This window comes from Thunnus albacares, chromosome 18 (assembly GCF_914725855.1).
Source record: "Thunnus albacares chromosome 18, fThuAlb1.1, whole genome shotgun sequence".
NCBI lineage: Eukaryota > Metazoa > Chordata > Actinopteri > Scombriformes > Scombridae > Thunnus > Thunnus albacares.
This window is the reverse complement of record NC_058123.1, coordinates 11,710,251-11,730,190: the sequence shown is the minus strand read 5'-3', so window position 1 is coordinate 11,730,190 and position 19,940 is coordinate 11,710,251. Positions and strand designations below refer to the sequence as shown.

General features: G+C 38.3%; 1 protein-coding gene across 4 annotated transcripts in view; it reads left to right on the top strand.

The window, feature by feature from the left end:
• The window catches only part of arhgap24 (Rho GTPase activating protein 24), a 72,504-nt gene that overhangs the window by 18,968 nt on the left and 33,596 nt on the right, over positions 1-19,940 (top strand). For 2 of the 4 annotated variants that reach the window (XM_044333643.1, XM_044333650.1), the window contains exon 3: positions 8,978-9,065. In XM_044333643.1, the coding sequence (XP_044189578.1) occupies positions 8,978-9,065 (88 nt within the window). Of the gene's footprint in view, positions 1-6,937; positions 6,957-8,119; positions 8,188-8,977; positions 9,066-19,940 lie in introns of those variants that run through there. The other 2 variants (XM_044333651.1, XM_044333648.1) reach the window with 2 other exon arrangements.

Below are 19,940 nucleotides of genomic sequence, written 5' to 3'. Positions count from 1 at the left end.
CGCAAGTTTCGTGGCCACCGTAGGTTCTCCTATATTCTTGGAGGGAGAGGAGGAGGGGTGGTTATGGTTGCAATCTGAAAACTCGCCGCTATATGCCACACACTGCACCTTTAAAGAAATAGCACCAATTTTTTGGCACAAGACAACACCAGTTACTCTGTGGTGATAGTGATACATGTTTATTAGTCGAGGTTACTAATTACAAGTCATGTAAATGAAAAAACGTGAACAGCATCAAATATTGACAAGTTATTTCAAGCTACCATATGCAAACAACCGTAGGTGCTTCTTATTTTGTGTGGCAGGTCACTGCTCAGTCAGTCCCCAGTCAGCGACAGAAGGGACCTGTCAAACAAAAATGTGCATCAGCAGTATCAGTTTATCACATATAATCCGCTCCACTGTGTCCTCTCAGACGCCCTGGAGGGAGGTCTGAGAGCAGAATCAGGTATCAGAAATGCACAAAAGATGTCTCCTCTTCTGGATGTTTTTTTTTTTTTTTTTTTTTAATGCAGCCTTACTTCAACCCTGATCGCTGCGGTTCAAGGACTTATTGATAATGCACTATATACGTGCAGACAACAAATACTTTAAACATACACACAAACACACACAATGTACCGGAATTAACTAAATCCAAAGATGCTTTATAGGTAACGTTTCAAATAACCTTTCTCTCCTTTCTCACACTGCCACAGATTAGTCAATGCAATGTAACTGTACAGTATCACACCAATGCAAAAGTACTGCTCCTATTTTTATGTGAGATGTTTTTGGATATGTCTATTGCAGAGGGATTATATGTCCCCTGAACAGTAACAGACCATGCAAGTAGCATCTCCACTGATACAAAATGCTGTCCAAAATTACTCCTGCAGATTTATGGGATTTTGTTGCATCTATGTTTTTTTTATAAGAGTTTTGTTTCACCAGGCCACAGCTTGGAAAAATAGTTTTTTTTTATTAAAGCTATAAATCTCAGGACTTTGCAAAGTGGTGTAATAAAACCACTATTGCTCTATAGACTGCACAGATATTCTTATTGACCAAGACTCTGGTACATGACAAGGTATCTCGAAAATGAATGGGTACCATATACATGCTCCCCAGGCAGGGACCCTGCTTTCATCATGTCCTCAAAATCTCCTCTCTCCAGATAAAACTAAACTTTACATGCAAGATATCTCATTCATTCATTGCCATGAAATTTGCTGTGCACATTCTTGCTTGTATGTTCATATACTCATCTATGTTTCTGGGTAAGTGCCATCCATGTGAACATGACACAGGTGTAAACATTTAACATTTATGTCTTACATTTACTATATGCCTTTCCTGGTAGCTCAAAAACACGATCTGTACTCCATTCATACAACCTACCAAATGTTTTTTTTTTATCTTTTTATCTGTGTCGTTATTTCCTTTGGTTTAGCTGAACTAAACTTCATCACATTATCACTTCAGAAGATATACTGTATATCTAAGCTTCGTTTTTATCTTGATAGCCTGTTACAATTCCAAGAGCCCAGGATGTTTATCATCGAAGGCTCCATGCAGTCTGCTAAGAGATGTTTCAATTCACACATCTCTCTCTTTCTCCCTGGTTTAATAAAGCTGTGACAGTCAAGTTTGATTTGTGGACTGTGGACCACTTTATTCTTCGTGGAGTGATTTTAAACTTGCAACAGTAAGGGTGTCCACTATTATTTATTATTTGATGCTTGGATATTGGTAACTGATCCTTCATTCAGTATAGGACACAACATAACCAAACTACAGTGCAAGATGAGGGGGAATATGCTTTCTCTCTGTTCTGTGGTTGGTGCAACTGTGTTCCAGTTTTAAAGGTGTGACTACACTGTGCTGAGAGTTCAGCTAAACTAGACACAAACTAATTTCACTGGGAAATGGTTGATGAGCTGGAATATGCCTTCCCTATGTTTTGTCGGGGGCTATTTGTATACTTTGCAAGCCAAAGTGTCTCCTGCAGCTGTGCTCCAGTTTTAAAAGGTGCAAATATACAGGATCTGAGAGTAGCAGCTGAATATGCTGCAGTAGTCACAGGAAATCACAGGAAGCATGTTAACTAAATTGCCTTGAGGTGTGAGACGAATTATATATTTCCTAATAAGAACCTCTCATCATGCTGGTCACAAATCATACCACAACTTAAGAAAAGTGAGGACAACTCGAGCCTAATCACCATCAGTATGCAGAATGATCAGCAGTATGCCCTTACAATGACACGGTGCTTCAAGTCTGAATATGTTTTGTATTTTATTGGCCTTAGAAGAAGATAAATCCTTAAAGCTCATTAAGCCAAAAAAGCACTCCTCCTTTAATAAGGTTACATAAAGACATTACAATTTTTTCTTGTATTTAATAAGATTAACTAAAGACATTGAGAGACATTCAGCACTGCAGAGAAGTTGAGTGAGCTATTCAATGCATCTGGAGAATGTACATTATGTATAGTCCTCCATACATAAAGTATATTTCATGAATATTAATAAATAGTTATGTAAGAACTATTGTTGGTGTACTAAACTGAGATTTAAAGCAAGACAGGTTTTCCTTTAGGTGTCTCTGCTGATGTGCTGTGCAGTTATTGGTAGTTTTTCCAAAAAAGCAGCTCTGGTTTAGGCAGAAGTAACAGTATGAAATTTTATATATGTAACATAAGTTCTCTTTGGATGGAGATAAAAAGGTATCTGCATCAGGCAGGCGGTAACAGCTGCAGCGGCAGCAGCAGTGACAGGTATTTCTGCAAGAAAGTGACAGGACACCGTGTGTTTCCAGCCACTTGCACATAAATCACTCTTGACTCTCTCTCTTTTTTTTTTTTTTTTGTCTGAAGGGATCTTGTGGTTTTTGATGGATTTACTGTGTGTGTCAAAGAACCATGCTTCAGTCCTTGTTTGCTTTTATAGGTCTCTGTGGCAGTTTCTCTTGCATATAACACAAAGATTTGTTAAAAGGTCCAGTGTTGTGTTTGTTTAGTATAAGAGATTATGTGATTTTCTCATACTCTGCCACCATTAAAGCCTTATTTTATGATGATACATCTTGTGCTTTAACTGATTTTTCCCCTGAAATTTAACAAAAATACCTATAGGCTAAGTGGTAGGTCATTTATGTGTATTAACTGTACAGACCACCACGTAAGGTAATATGTTTCCTTAGCGTTGAAGTTTTTCCATTCTTCTATGTGGCCAAAAAACATATATTTCTTCTTTAGTTACTGTTTTAAATCACATCTGCCACGTCTGTCTGCCACTCAAAGTTTTAAGCAAACAGCTCACAGCAAACAGTCCCTTGTTTTCCTCTTTCATTAATATCAATCTCCTGACTGCCATCTACTCCTGGTTTATTACATCTAATTTCTCACATCATCCACCCACAGTTAATCCACCAATTAAATAAAAATTAATGGAGAAGTCCTCAATTTTTTTCTCCACCCCATTGCGTTTGACTGGCATATTAATATTTTTAGTGAATGTTATGCAGTCACAGTTGAGTATTTTACAGTGGCTCAGCCAGTTAGAGCTGAGGACCAGAGCTACCTGTTTTATAACCGAGGAGTAATGATGACATTTATTGGACTGATGGACTCGGTGGAGCGATCAGAGCAGAACAACCATTAGCAACTCTTTGCCACTTGAACAAACAGGTCCTCTAGCAGGCACAGACAAAAGTAAAGGCTCAGATAGGAGAAAGAATAAGAACATAGACAGACAAATGCACGAACACACTTACTATAGTCCACACAGGCAAAGCGTAACGTCTCCAGGTCTCCTGCTGAGTTTGACTCCCTGTGTCTGAAAGGTCACTGAAGCTGGAGGACAGTAATTATTGGATAAAAGGGCTGCTGATCAACTGGCCAAGGTTTAATGAGCACTTAAATGACCTGTTATACCAATAACTTCTGGTTAATTGACTTCAATGTGAACATTTATCTGTTTGCAATCAATTTTTTTCTGCACAATAGATGGCTCTGCATTTTATTATCTTGCCACATGTCCTATTTCTAGACTACTTTATCAAATCAGATCATCATTTAACAAGCTCAGGTCATCACTTTACTTTAACCTCAGACTTAATTAAACTTTTATTCATGCTAGAGACACAGACTCTGGGAGAAATTCCAGTGATATGAGAATTTCTATTCTTAAACCGGCTTTAATTAATATTTTTACATTAACAATGGATCACAGGACTATGTGTATGTGAGAAGGAGTCGCTTGTAGTGAAGAAACCAGAGAATAATCACTTGACTCTGCACTTCCCCTCAGATGTACGGAGCTTCATAGCATCTTGGTTTGGTTTTGAGGTCTGCAACTTCACTGTTTTGGTTTATTCTCACAACTTTCATAGTTTTTTTTTTTTGGCCACAGCAGGCAGTTGTTATGAGTGAAAAGCTATAATAACCCACTGCTCAGCACCAAACGACAGACAGACAAAGTTGGCGACTAGCTGGTGAACATAGTCAAGCATTTGGTGGCCAAGAGCCAGATATTTCCCTCAGGAGTTGGTGGGGACCAAAATAGAGCTAAAAGCACCGTCCAAGTTTGAGTTTTGGACTTTATTCATCTTCATTCATCAGGTGGCCAGAGACACGACTCTAAACAAATTATAATGTCCCTCCTTAAGCACTGGATGTATAAAAAGGCAACCTTTTGCTACGTTCACATTGTCAGTTTTATGTTTACAGCTTGTTTCTGCTGCCCCCAAGTCTCCAAAAAACTAATTAGGTCTAAAGGAAAATTGCAGTCAGTCACCAGCTCTGTTGTTGACATTCAGGAAACAAGAACTCAAACAAGAAGCAGTAAGAGCCACCTAACGTTTTCCAAACAAACTTAGATGTCACATTAATTATTTCAAATGCTTGTCCTATCCAAAGGTTAACACAACAAGTGGCCCTCATGGATTAGCTATGGTGGCGAACTGCATAGGGACCTACTTATGGGGCAACTTGCCAGTTGATCCAACAAGCTGCTTATTTCCCAGGAGACCCATATTGAAAAAGATATGGTTTGTTTGGATAAATCATGAGGGCAAAAATGCACACATATAGTATACATGGAAATACACACACGCAGAGAGAGAAAGGGATGAAAGATTGTTGGCTCGTCCTTCTCTCTTTTTCTTTTTCATATGCTGATGAAATGTGGCCCTAATGTACAACAGCCACGATGGGGAAAATATGACCATGCAGAAGACACACAGTGATAATCTTATAAATCAGAACAACAAACAGTTTACCCTTAAAACTGTCAGTTCTGCAAACAAACCTGAATCTTGCATCTTCTCTGAGATAAAACATCGGGTTTATTACCAAAAGAACATCACATTTCGATTTAATTGCTGCAATTTGTGCAGGCTGGTCAGACAAACTTGTGCAGATGCCATTAAATAAACAGAGCCGGAGTCACAGTCTGTATTGTTGCATTTGCCTGCAGTCTGAGAACTCAACAAATTTGATTTCATTCGGAGCATACTGCTGGACTAACTGTTCAGCCACAGTCTTGGAAAAAAAAAAGAAGAAAAAAGCCCCCTGACAGGCTACGCGCTGATGCTTACAAGACTGAGCCTCATGCTGTTGCTTCCCTCATACAGACTTCTCTGAGCCTTTTGTGTCCCATATGCGTGTGTGTGAAGAGTTGTCGTTGAAATGAAAAGATAATAAGGTTTGTGTCACTGCACCATTTCCAAAAATGACCTCATCTTTGTTAACAACAATATAAAAATGCAGAAAACACCCCAAAATAGTTTCTTTTTTGTTATTTTTTTTTACTCTGTTGGGTTGGGCCAGGCTACTTTACTCTTCTGCTGGGTAAATATTACTCTGTCTGTGGTTGGGTTTGTCTGCAGCAAACAAAAGGCCACCAGGGAGGATGTCAGTATGTAAAGTGTGGCTGTGGGAAAGATACGGAGGAGAGGAATATCCATGGTGTTGCGGTTTTACTGGAGCAACTACACAGGCCCTTTTCTTCTTTTTTAAGAACATATTAGTACAAAAAGGCACACATTCATGAAGTCTGTTACACACACACACGCACCCATTCATTGAAGTCATCTCCTGTTTCCTTAGGATCAGTGCAATGTGCATGACAAAAAAGATCTGTGTTAACCGAAAAAAACGTTCTTTAAAGTCGCTTTTAATCCTGAGATATTAAAGCTAAGCAGATTCTCTTGCTGACAACCACATCAAACGGGCTCTTTCTCCGCCTCAGTCCTCCACTTTGGAGCATATCTGTCCAATTTTTATAACCCTCCTTTAAATCACTTCATCTGGGGCCCCAGGTAGGGTTTCCACTTCCTGGTTGTCACAGTTATGGCTCATTAAAGATCTCTCTCTCTCAGCAGGAAGGAAACCGACTCCCCTCTGATCCTGTTCATGTGTGTTGGTCCTTAATACTGATGTTGACACTGATGCACATCTTGTCTGCATTAGCATTAACCCAGATAGAGGTCACTCTAATGACCATCATATGCTGAATTGTGGCACTAGTTTGTAATCAAGTGAAATGTCACTGTTTCAGTGCATGAAGGGTCGGCCAGCAACCGGTTGTTTGGTTTGACTTAAACTGCTTGTAATTCATTTTACAGCCACCCTAATTAGAAGGAAACTATTCGCTAGCAAAGGGAAGTGAAGAATATTAAACTACGCAGTAATTATTCACCAGGTCAAGTGACTGCTGGGTAATTCTCATACCGTGGGATTAACACTTGGTAATTTACTCAGTAATTACTTAACTGATTCAGATCCCCCGACCATCCCAATTGACATGTCGAGCTCTATGATTACTGTTATCAGACTCCACCCAAATGCACAAACTTATTTGATTGGATGTCTATAAGCCAATCACAGTGTTCCACATCATCTAAAGTGGACTGCAGTAGAGCCACACGCCCTTTTTCAGCAAGCATGGCCGACTGTCAGGCAAGGAGGAAGTGTAAGAAACATTTTAATATATTGTTAAAGTACATGATTCGTGTGTAAACTGTGTTGAATGTAAACATGAGATGTTATAATATTTATATATGTCAAAATATATGAAAGATTTATAGCTTTTGCGCAAGACGAAAAATCTGTCCATTGGAATGGTGGCGGGATCTGAAAGTTTGTTAAAATAATACATAATATATATGCAATGTATTTTAAAGTATCACTTTATTCATTGAGATGAGTTAACTTTTATTGAAATATAAATAAACTCATGTTTTTTGTTGAAAAAGGTCTCTTAAGACTATGTATTGTCATTTTTACTGTAGGAGGTTTTGCACGTTCAGATTCTCCGTCCATTGGAATGGACAGAAAAAATAACATAATAAAGTGTTTTAATCAATTTTTACCATTACAATATTTTTTTGTGTTTGGAAAATAATTGGGTTCGAATGGGGTTATGAAATTGCTGAGTGTGTGATTTAGCCAGTATTTGGTCTATAACTCAGTGGTGGAAGAAGTATTCAGAACCTGTCTTTACCCTTTTCTTTACTTCAGGAAAAATAAAGCTGCAACTGATGACTATTATTAACTGCTCATTATTGTAATAAATCTACCAATTATTATTGTTTGTTGACTATTGTTTGGTCCCAAAATTGCCATAAAAAAGTGAAAAATGGCCATCTCAGTTTCCTAAAGTCCAAGTTGATACATTCATATCGCATGTTTTGCCTGACGATCAGTGTAAAACTCAAAAATAATAAGTTTACAATCATACAACATTAAGAAAAAAGTCAGAATCTCTAACTTTTTTGCATTTTTGGTTTAAAAAAAATCCCTGACAGCATATACCACAATGTGCAAATACTATTACAAGTAAAAGTACTAATAAGGCAGCTGAATTGTCTTCAAGTCGTATAAATCATCTATATTGTACAATATTCAATATTCATATAATGTCGGATTGATTATTCTAAAACAGTGCATATATTCAAAGAGCAGATCATATGTTTTACAAGTAATTATAAGCTGTTGTATGGAGAGGAGTGCGATGTGGAATATGTGTTTCTAGGACGTATCAGAGAGTATCAGGAAATGGTAAAGTACAAGTACCTCATGAGTACTTGAGTAAATGTACTTATTTACTTTCCGTCACTGCTATCCCTCATACAGTATGACCCACAAAGATTTACTGCCACCAGACAAGCACAGTGACCCTTCTGCGTCCAGCAGTATAAGAGGTGAATATTTATACACCCTGCATCATCATCGGTAATGTTATCTCTGGCCCGGTCGATGACAGGTGGCATGTGTCAGTCTTTCATGATGCAACACCAGCGCTCTGTGAAGACTAGATTTACAGATCAGCCCCGCAGCCCTTTTTAACAGACAGTAAGGGTGATGTGAGGTCGGAAAAAGTTGCTGATGCTCCTGCTATTTAAAGCAGACAATCTCTGGCCTTTAGCGTCACACAGATGATGTATCATTGTGGAGAGAGCTGAGGCAGAGAGATGGCGATCCTCTATAATACTGCCACTTTGCCACATTTTATAACAGCTCAGCTCCATCACCCAGACTCGTCCCTGGGGACCTAATACCCCACCTCCTGGGCCAGCAGATACACATGACAATGCAAACTCCTTCGACAAACATTAGCACAAACACTAGAACAGCTGGAAAGGTTGTGCAATCTGTGCAGTAAATTGTTACAGATGTCAAATGTTCAGTTATATGTACATTATTCATATGACATTTATAAATCCAATGCAGACTATGTGGCCTTAAACCCAGACACTATTTTAACATGAAACTGTGAAAGTGGAACATTAAAATTGTGTCATAAAGCATTTTGATGTATCTATTCGACATAAATGTTCATACTTTACACACATTTATGAACATAACTTACCAGATTTACAATCTAAAAGACAGTCACTAAGTCAGCATCCAGTCCCAAATGTCTGAAACAAAATACTCTGTGTGGGATTTATTCTGACAGGCCTGTTTTGTTTTTTTTTTTATTCTCCACAGGGAACCATTTTCTTACCTGGAAACAAAGTTACAGAGCATCCAACCAACGGCGATGAAGGGGGGAAATTTCTTTTTGAGGTCATTCCAGGTAGGAAAAGCTATTTAATTTGTTTTTATCTTTACTAGATACATGATAAGATGATAGTACTGTTAACTGGGCAACAGCGGGAACAAAAACATATGGTTTTGATCACTCTCGTCTGCAGCAAAATGAAGTCTTGAGTGCTATGAGTCATCCAGAGAACAATTTTGCCATTAACTAATTTAATATATGCTGCTCTCTACGGAAGTTACAATGTTTGTGTTGCCTGCTGTTTGCTGGGATTGCATGTATGAGGAGCAATGTGACTGGACTTTATGTGCATCTGATGATGGGTTTAAATTGTAGACAGATGACCCTAAAAGATATAATTGAAAACATACTATACTTTAAAAAAAATATGTTTTTGTGACATTTCTTCTTTAGTGACAAAATTCAAAACAGAGTGACAGAGTATGTGAGGGATGGGCCATAAAGGCTGTGAGACAGCATTCAAGCACATGGAATATGTATCAGATTGTTGATGCTCTAAGATGCCCTGAAGGCGCTATATAAAATAGATAGAGAGAAGAGAAAACGTGACGCTGTAAATAACAAAGAAATTTAATTGCGTAAAGGAGAGAAAAGGGAAGTCATATGTTGCGAAACTGGGATTACTGGGTAATCCCACAACGTTTTTTCTCTCTTACTTTCCAGCTCTAGCACCCACTCTTTATATGTTTATTCCACTAAGAAGAACCTTTTGTTTTACCTGTAATTAAAACCAATGAAAAGACACATTTACTGATGATGACGTTTGCTATTTTGATGACACCAACCTTTAGATTTTCCTTTTAAAAGTTCAGACATTTATTTCAACCGCTCACCACACACACATAAACTCAAACATAAACACATAGACGAAGATATGAAAACACAGAAGGCAATAGCGGCTATTTTCCCAGGTAGAGCAATGGCAGGAATGTGAATATATGGAATAGATATTTAAACCACACAAGCTGGGGAAATGGGGACAGCTGTTAAAAGATGCAGTTGCAGAGTGCATCACCAGCACCAGTTGATACATCTAAAACCCTTTAGAAAACACCGGATGTGTGCAATAACTTTAACTTTATTTGCTTGGATCTTTTCCCTAGTGTGTGTCCAACACAGTTTTCCCGCAGAGGAAAAAAAAAAAATTTAAGGCATTTTCTCACATGAATTGTGTCTCCCTTTGGACATACAAAAAGCGGATGGATAGTGATGAAAGTTCATTCTTACTTTTGTCAGTAAAAGGTCAGTTAAAGGTTGCCCAATTTGGGAAATTGTCCAGTACTGACAGATGAACAGTCCAGGTGTGTCACAGGTTTGTTTAAAAGACTCTTGATGGTGATTTTGGATGCTCACAACCTCGCTGGTTATCTAATAGTTTCCACATCAGATGAGGATTAACAGTTCTCTGCTGATGTACTTTCAGTGGCCAGTTTTCAGTGCAGCCATCCCATGCTCACATTGAAATGAAGCAAAGTCAACTTGTCAACTTGTGATTAATAGTTCTCATGGTTGGAAGTGGTTGTGTTACAGGAGAAAACAAATCACACTTTTGTCGGGCATAATACCAGCACATGTGAAGTGGAGCAAAAATTGTTTTTCCCAAATGTTTTGACGTTATCTGATCATCTTACGGTGAGAAGGCAGGTGTGGGAGTATTGCTTTGGTAATGACTCCTATGAGTTTTCAGACATCTCGGTCGTGGGATAGGCTCTTTAACACAAGAAGATGACTGACATCATCCACATGGATCTAAAAGCTGTTCAATTAATCAGTTAGGCTATATTTTACACAAAAACCTCATTTGTCTGGTTGTATTTTTTTAAAGGGGACATATTATGCTTTTTTCTGGTTTTCTGTTATTTATATACTGCTATATATATACCAGATATATATACCAAACATGGCCAAAGTTCAAAGTATAAGATAAATAAGACGTTTTTTGAACTGTAAATAATGCAAAGATATTCCAGCTGATCCCCAGAATATAAATATAGACACTGGAAAAAACTGAAAAAGTGTCAATAAAAGGCCGAGAAGGGAAGTTTTAAAAAAAGAAAACTTTATATTTTCACTTCTCTGTTTTTGATTTCTTGTATATCAGCCATAAAATACCCAGAATGGAAACAATTGAGTTGTGTTTTTTTAGAACAACATGTTTATGCTGCTGACTGAACCATTGTGGGTTGAGAGCCGATGTTCATCTGTCAGGGAAATGAAGCCGTGCGTGGAACATAATAATGCCACACCCAGCATTACTTGGAAAAAAAACCACATGACTAGAATTAGATGAGATAACGATAAAGATAAAGATGAAAATGAAAATGAAGATGAAATATTTTTAATTCCTTAAGGCAGTTCTGTTTGCGGATAGTGTGAATCTGATCTATACCAAAGTGCAAGGCAGCATCCCTTGTCATTTGTACTTTGAGACTGAAAAATTCATCACATGTCTTACTGACTCATTGTGCTTGCTTTCAGTCTCAGTTCCTGTTTCCAGGTATTACAGTACAAACAGCAATTTTTCTTTGGTTTTTTTAGTCATTTCTTCATATGAAATGTCAGGGTATTTTGTACACAGAACACACATATAGATATACTGTAACTACAGAGTATATGTGATGTACTGACTATATTTGAACTTCTCTTGAGATATGAGACTCAGTGTTTGTGCTCTCCACTCAACCCCCACAACAAACAGTCTTCATCTGTGTCTTTCCTTCTGGACCAGGCTGTATTAGATTTTGTAAAAATGTTGAAAGAGGGGAGAGGAAATTTGAAATACCAGTGCCCAGTGGTGATTTAGCTTAAGGGATGTCATATGTCGTATCTTGATTATCTTTGCTGGAAACTGAGGTTTTTAAGAAAACCTCATTCATGGTCCTAAGTCATGATGGGAGTGGAGAGCAGTTTCAACCTTACTGTGCAGCCCATGTCATTGTTTTAGTTCTGCAGTAATGAGTCCATGTTGTTTACCACAGTTTTCGCTATCAACCCTCCTAGCATGGTGAACAATGGTGTCACTTTGGTGTATTGTTACAATTCTGGGAACACTGATTGTACAGTACAGTAGCATCTGTACTTGTGCTCATTATTCTGATAGATTAGTATATGAGAGGCGAGATAAACTAGTAAAAAACAAGGACGATTATTGTTACCTAAAATCCTTCATTATGTGCTCAAGTTCAAATCTCAGGGGCAGTTACCAGTAGGTTGCTCAAAATAATTAATGACTTCACCTTCACATCTCTGTTTTTAAACCAAGGTCATCCTTGACTGATGAGGCTTTCATTACTGTCTATGTAACATCTTCATTGTTTTGTGCTTATGTTGGCATATGTTATTTCTCCTTTTGAATAAAATGTGTTGCATTGTATGTACAGAGAGAGAGGGTTAGGACTTTTTGTCCGAAAAATAGAAACTTGAAGTCAAAACAAAGGAAAGTCAGATCATTGTACCTAGTATGCCCAGTATGTGTTTATCATTTTACTGTAAGCACGCTGCTTTCATATCAGGAATTCAAGCATCACACAAAAAAATGTTTCATGAGAAATGTAATTGTTTTAAACAGTCAAGTTTTATCTCTCTCATATTTCTCAGATCCTGTTCTGTTGTGTTGGATGTAATTGATGTAGATGACATTCAGTCATTTAAAATGTGTTTTTATGTAACTTTGTACGCTGCCATTTTGGCCAGATCTCAATTATAAAAGAGATAATGTATCTCAAGAGACTTCCGAATTAAACAAAGATTGAAAAAAGTTTTCCTGGTGCTTTCATTAAGGAAATAGTTTGACATCTTAAGACACATAGGCTTAATCGCTGTCTTACCTATATTTAGACAAGATCGATATGTCCATTAAAGGTGAAGCTTGAGCTTAGCTTAGCATAAAGACTGGAAATGGGGGGAAACAGGTAACCAAGGGTAACAAATCCCGCCTACCAGCGCATCTGGCTAATTAATTTGTATCTAAAAACGCTCTAAAACCTCCATATAACCCTTGTTTTTGCTTAGCTAAGCTAAGCTAACCAGCTGCTGGCTGTAGCTTTCTATTTGACAGACTAATATAAAAGTGGTACTGATATTCTCATCTAGTTCTCTGCAAGAAAGCAAAAAAGCGTATCTCCCAAAATGTCTAACTATTCCTTTAAGTACTGTTTCTAATATTAACGTGTCATTCCAATACATACGGTTTATCATTTCACACATTCTGTACACGAAGGCTCACCACAATGTCCGTCTTTCCTCTTCAAATGATCAAAGGCTGGGTTTATTATGGCCGTGTCTCAGATGCCGTGAAATTACTCACACAGACCAAAACATGTGGGCTAAAATGTGACTAACCCCATGTTCACAACGAGGTCCTTGTGGATTTTTTAAACACATTAGGGATCAACAGAGACGATGAGAGTTTCAGCATTCTTCAAAGTGCCACTAATACTACTAAACTGTTTTCCCCATTCTGCATCATCCAGCATGTCCTCATACCGCTGGAAAACAAGAACATGGCTTGTTATGAGTTAGAAATAAAGACGTCTAAGAGAAGCAGAGAGAGCAAATGAAAGGAAAACACAACACATATATTCCACTGGTCTAAATGTGGCCCTGCAGTTTGAACACAACACATAGACAGTCTCTGGCAGAAAGGCAAGACGGGAAGTGATGGGGAGGGTTCGGGGGGTTGAGAAGCGCAAGGGAAATGGGGTGGAAGTCGGAGTTGTACAGAGATGTCCGTTGTCTTGTAAGGGCAGTGATGAGGTTTGAACACGAGCCGGGTATCTGGTGACTGCCATGGGCTTGTATAGCAACATCAGGACATCTGTGCAGGCAGAGAGACTCTTCTGTATTGTGTGTATTTTTAGCTTTTTTGGAAAGTCTTTGTTACTTCGTGCCTTGAAGAAGCTGAAAAAGTTGCAGAAAAGCTCAGAAAACAATCAAACAAATCTGTCACTTGTTCTGTTCTTCTCTCGTGTTGTTCTCATGTCTCTTGTCTTTGTCTCTTTCACTTCGCACATCCACATCTGGATGATGAACCTGCAAGTGAAGGGGGGTTTTAAAAAGCAGATTTGCCACATGACCAACAATATTTAGACTAGAATCATGGTTATGTCTTTATTTTGAACTGTCTGTCAGGTGCAGACACACTGGGGCTTTTGTTTTGCTCGCCAAAACCAAGACTTGAAGCACCACTGACGTTCTCCTCAATCACACTTTCGTGTTACAACATGTGCAAGCACACAGGGGCTTGCACAAGTGAGAAGGAAAAACAACAAAATAATACGAATACAGGTGTCAAAAGTTTTCTACTATAGTTGAGGATTATGACCTGAGACATTTTCTGTGTAGCCATATTTGGATGCACCTGCAAACTATTTCTAAATTCTGGTACTTCCCACGAGTACAGAAGGTAGCTTCTTGCTTCTTTATATCTGGAATACATATCAGAACATCCTGTCATTCAAGTTCAGCGTGTAGTTTTATCAGATGTTGTTGAATCCTCCAAAGAATGTCATGTATGATCTATATACATCTGTGTGGTGTAGCTCTGAGCGATGGGGATCCGGGTTTTGAGACTTCAATACATTGAGCAAGCAGAGAAGGCTGTCTGTCTTCACCAAAATCTAAAAAAAAATGGCATTTCTTCATTTATTTACCTGTCAAAGTTGCATAAATACCTTTAGTTAAATGTCACTCCCCATGGTCCAACTGTGATTAATCATCCCCTTCCTATAAAACAAGAATCAACACAGGAAACATTCCCCGCTGTGTTTTCGATGGAGAAACAGTGTGCTCCTTTTCCCTCAAGCTCTAATAAACACAAGGCTTCGGCACCAGTATGAGCTCAGTATGTCTCTCTCTGCCCCAGGCTCAGTTTTTTTTTTTTTTTTTTTGCTGTGTTTGTCTCGGTCTCTCTCGGTAGCCTGGCTAGAGTAGCTGGTCAGGCCACAGCAGGTCGCCGCTGCTGAATTATGGGAATATTTCCAACCTTATCCCCCTAGAGGCTACCATCCTTTCATTCATGAAAGGACCTTGGGATCATGTTGCCATGAGCAGATGATGGCCTCAAGCATAAATGCTGTTTACAGGGTAAAGCCTGAGTCTATAATACATAATTGAAGAGCTTCCTCTTCTACCAATATTAAAGATTATGTTCGACTCCAGTTTATTGAATAGTAGTGAAGTCATTTCCTCATTGTGTGAAGTGTGAGCTGATTTTATGCTGTAGTGAAGTTAGGATATGGGAAAGCCTCAGAGCTCCTGTTTAAATAAGGCTGATAGTGCCCTCATGTGGTTTTTTAAATCATTACAGTGCTGGGAAAAAATGTCTTGTCTGTGTGTTACAGTAATCTGCTTTTGTATGTTGCAAAGCTGAAGTTCAAAAGGAAATATAGAAGAATATGAAAAATCCTCGAGGGGTTTTGTTTCTTTCACACTTGATTTATGAAACAGCAGAGTCGCCATTTAAATAAGTTGTGGTGATATGAGTGAAATGTTTTGCAGAAGTATTATTATGTTTCACTTGGGTTTCAAATTAACTTTTGTTCTGTTTTAACATAAAAAAGCTGGAAACATGAGTGAATTATTGAATTTACTAGGCGGCATTATAGCATAATTTAACTGCTTGTATTATACACTTTTGGTATTTTAGTTGGAAAATAGGTTTATAGAGCAAAATATTGTTTTATTATTGAACATTTGTAAGCATGTACTGTAAACAATGACTCTCTCTACTGATGAAGACTTTTTGTCACATTTACTTTTTGAAAAGCTTCATATTTTTTGGTTTATCTCATTTCTTCACAGCCTGGTCTTATTATTACATTACACAAATCACACTATCACAAATATCCTCACTTACAACATATAATGAGTTTTATATGTAAATGTGTTTTTTTATTATTTCATTTTTTTTGATTTAGTGGGTTTGTGATTAATGCTCCATCATGGTCCTGTGACTGTGACACGTACGCCTGATGGAGTAGGCGTACAGTAGGTTGGTTGCCACCTCGGTGACCCCTGCGATGACTTATGAAAATCATTTGTCACTAAAATGCAGGTCTAATTTACACAATGTGACTTGTGTGATTGAAGAGTGATAATGAGCAGGCAGGCAAGGCAGAATAAGAGTAAATCAGACTTAGACAGCAGAGACAGGATGTTTGGAAATTAAATAAACATTAGTGTGTGAATGTGCTTTTCTTACCTACATCCACAGTCAGACTTCTTATTAAACAGTAATGACAATCTAATCCTAGAGATTACTATTGGAGGACGAAGACAGATGTGCAATTTTAACCCCAGACCACTGTATTGTTCATTATAAGGAGGATGCCAGGGGTTACTTATATGCTTGGCAAACCTGGTATGTAGACTGTGAGCACCTAAAGCTGATGATGGAATGATGGATGGATGAATTAAAAAAAAATTTAAAGCAGCTCGGAGGGCGGCTTTAATAACCTAAACAATTATTCCACTTGTTCGTTGCTGGTAATAAAATATGACAGGCTCAGAATATTACCCTAGGCATGTTTAAGGTTAAGGAAGCCCCAGTAGAGTATTTGAGAAAGTATATTAATCTGTGGTGCTGACATTTCAGTGTCAGGATGTATGGACGTGGTTTTCAAATAGCCCCCCATGTCACATCAGTCATGGATAACTTCTGGTGCTGGCATTAGCTGTGTGTGCCTGTGTGTGTGTGTGTATGTGTGTGTGTGTGTGTGTGTGTGTGTGTGTGTGTTCAAGCTCATTTCAATTGTATTATCTCATGTTTAAACATTTATCTGTAGGCCTATTATGCACATTTTATAATGGTGGTTATGGATAATATAATTTTAATCCCAGAACAGGCTTCAAGCTTTTTCTGCAGTTTTGTTTTAAGCCACGTTCCAAAGAAAAGTAAGAGTTTCCAAATCTTTGACTTTCCATGTTTCATTTACAGTGTAGAAGAGAAGAAAGCACAAATGTTTTTATTAATGCTAACTTCAGTGTGCAGGCTAAACAATTGTCACAGTCCACAGTCTTTTAAACATGTAGGTCTGAGTTATTTCAGTTACTTAAGGTTACCGTACTAATTTATGTTACTTATTAAGTTTTGCGATATTGGGTAAGTTATATATTCCTGTAGGAAGAATATTATATAAGACTATTATTTCATACAGTTGTTTCATCATAATTTACAGAACTTTAACTATAATTTTATGTATATATTTATATGTGTAACATTTAAGTTGCATGTCCTCCTGCTTATTGGTGTGAAGGCTGCAAAGCTCAAGAGAGAGAAGTTGGGTGTATTGTCCTGCCATGTTAAAGAGACTGATTCCAACATAAATTATTATTATTATACTACCCAGAGGCCAGAGAGATTGGAGGATGTTTCCCACTAAGAATTGAAGGATTACATAGTTTCTATAGAGTAGATTTCAAAGGAAAATGAGTCTATGTAGAAGAGCAACATCACATATCAAAAGTTATAAAGAAAATAAATGGATGAAAAAAATATTGTGTAAAAATACATTTAAAATGAACTATTTCACAACAGGTCCAGCTATTGAATACCATGCAGCCTAGATAGATAGAGAGAGAGAGGGGGAGAGCCCCACCCAGATGTAATAAATTAAAAAGATAGAGATTACATTTCCTCCTGACACACACATAAGAGCACCTCCTCCTACACCCACTTCACTTTCATGGCCAGAGTATATTAATCTATGCACAAGTTGGATCAAACAGGACGCACAGGACATAAACCAGCAGCTCTCTGTGTTCTCAAACTCCATCTTTTGATATATTGATTTTAATTAGCAGCTCGATGTATAGTGCCCACAAAGCTTCTAGTGCATCGTAAATCTCGGATGAATATGAGCAACAGTATTGCATTAAGAGGGAAAGCAGTGAAATTGATTATATGGATATCGCTGTGGTTAAAATGAAGAGAAGCATGACTGACAAGATTCTGTTTTGCATATGAAACTGTCGACTATCTCCGTTTGTACGCCTATGGGATGTGTCCTTTTTCTCTCTCGAATCCGCTTTGTGATATGACATTTTCAAAAAGGTCAAAAACTGAACTTCTCTCGCTCATTTCTCTCTCCCTTCCCCAGCGCATGTTTGTATAAGTGTGCGTGCGTGCGTGTTGACATGTTTATGCACATCCGTGTTTTCCCAGCGTGCGTACGAAGTCAATAACCTGCTGTCTGTGACACAGCGGCATATGGCCTCCTGGAGGAGTTGTGGCTTCACAATCTGCTGTTGTTGACATTTCTCAAATGGGGCTTCTGAGATTCACATCCCTTGTTGTTGTTCTCTTGATATGGGAATTTATGAGCTCTATTGCATGAGATCACAAAGAGGAAGGGGCCATCTAAGACAGACACATAAAGGGGATATCCAACACTGTCCTGGCAGCATGACGTGAGAAAATAGTTTCCAAAAATGACTGAGATTCAATATCATACAGAAATATGTAGTGAATGTGAACTTATCTTTGCTTATCGTTCATTGTACTTTTCTCCCCTGATACGCCACATTTCATATTGAATGATATCTAAGTTCTTTAATATTCTAAATCCACAATCCAATAACTAGAAAATGTGCTCCTCTGGTGCAACATCCATCATCAAAAAGAGTGTTTTTCAGAGCCACCCTCCTGTTTCATTAGTGACATTTTCCCCTGGGAGGATCTCAGTGGGAGGATGTTTGTGTTTGAGACTGTGACAGTTCATTTGGAGCTCAGTGCTGAAGTGGTGCCTCTAAATTTATGAACAATCAAAGACTAAATTTGTGTGTTGACATAACAGTAAACATGCCTTTTTCCTTAGAGATATTTAAAGAAATTGTTTCTTTTCCACAACCTTATTTTTGGGTTTCAGTCATTATTCCTATAAACCATGAAAACATTTGACTCACAAAGTTCATTTCTAAGATGTGGATCCCATGACACAGCTTTACAACACTGTGGCAAGCAATACAAGTCCAAACTTCACCCATATTATTTAAACCAAATTACTTAATTTGGAAAGAAAGACAGAGCTCCATGCCAAAATGTTCGTCACCAGCTTTCCTGTTCAATACCTCTGTCATGGAAACAGCTAATTGGAGACTAGCTGAAAGCCCTGCTGCCAGGAGTGCTGTCAGTTTAAAATAGGAGGCCTTCTGGACCGGGTTGGTCCTCCTTACTGTGAAAGTTATTTGCAGGCAGTTAGTTGCCAAAGCAGGAGTTTGGGTTGGGAGTAGATAATGGAGGCAATGGAGGAGGATTTTTAGATGTTGCCTATCGAGTTCTGGAAAACCATTCAGCATCCCAGAGGGAGAAGGCGGGTTATTGCTCAGTGTGTCATTGCAGAGTTAGAAAAATGCAGACACTGACTGGGGAAATAGTTGGAAAGTGTAAGTTTGAGAAACATTGCACGCATCCTTTAAAAGCAGCAGCGTGTATATGAAAACATTTCCTTTGCAGAGGTTGCTGGGATAGTTAGAAAAACCATAAATGTCAAAGCAGAGGGCAAGGATGAAAGCTGTGTGGGTAAGGTTCGGGTGTAGTGATTGAAAAGACCTGTCAATGTCACATGGAATTAAGGAGGAGCTCCATTGTATTAACAGATGGTGGAAACAGAGCATTTTGGAGGTTGAAGAGTGCACTCAAGCAGACAACTCAAACTCCCTTCCTCTGAGAGCTTGTGACAAGGTGCTGGAAAGGAAACTCTGCCTGACTGTCAAATGGATTTAAAAGTGCAGACTCCTGCTGGTTCTCAAAGCAGAATCATCATATTTTTTACTCTCTCACAGATCATTGATCACGTGGCTTTGTGGATTAGTAAAAGGTCACTGACTAGGTTCCCTGAGGTATCTTGCAGGAGGTGCTGTGGGAGTGTGGTCTGCCAGAGCTGCAGAGTG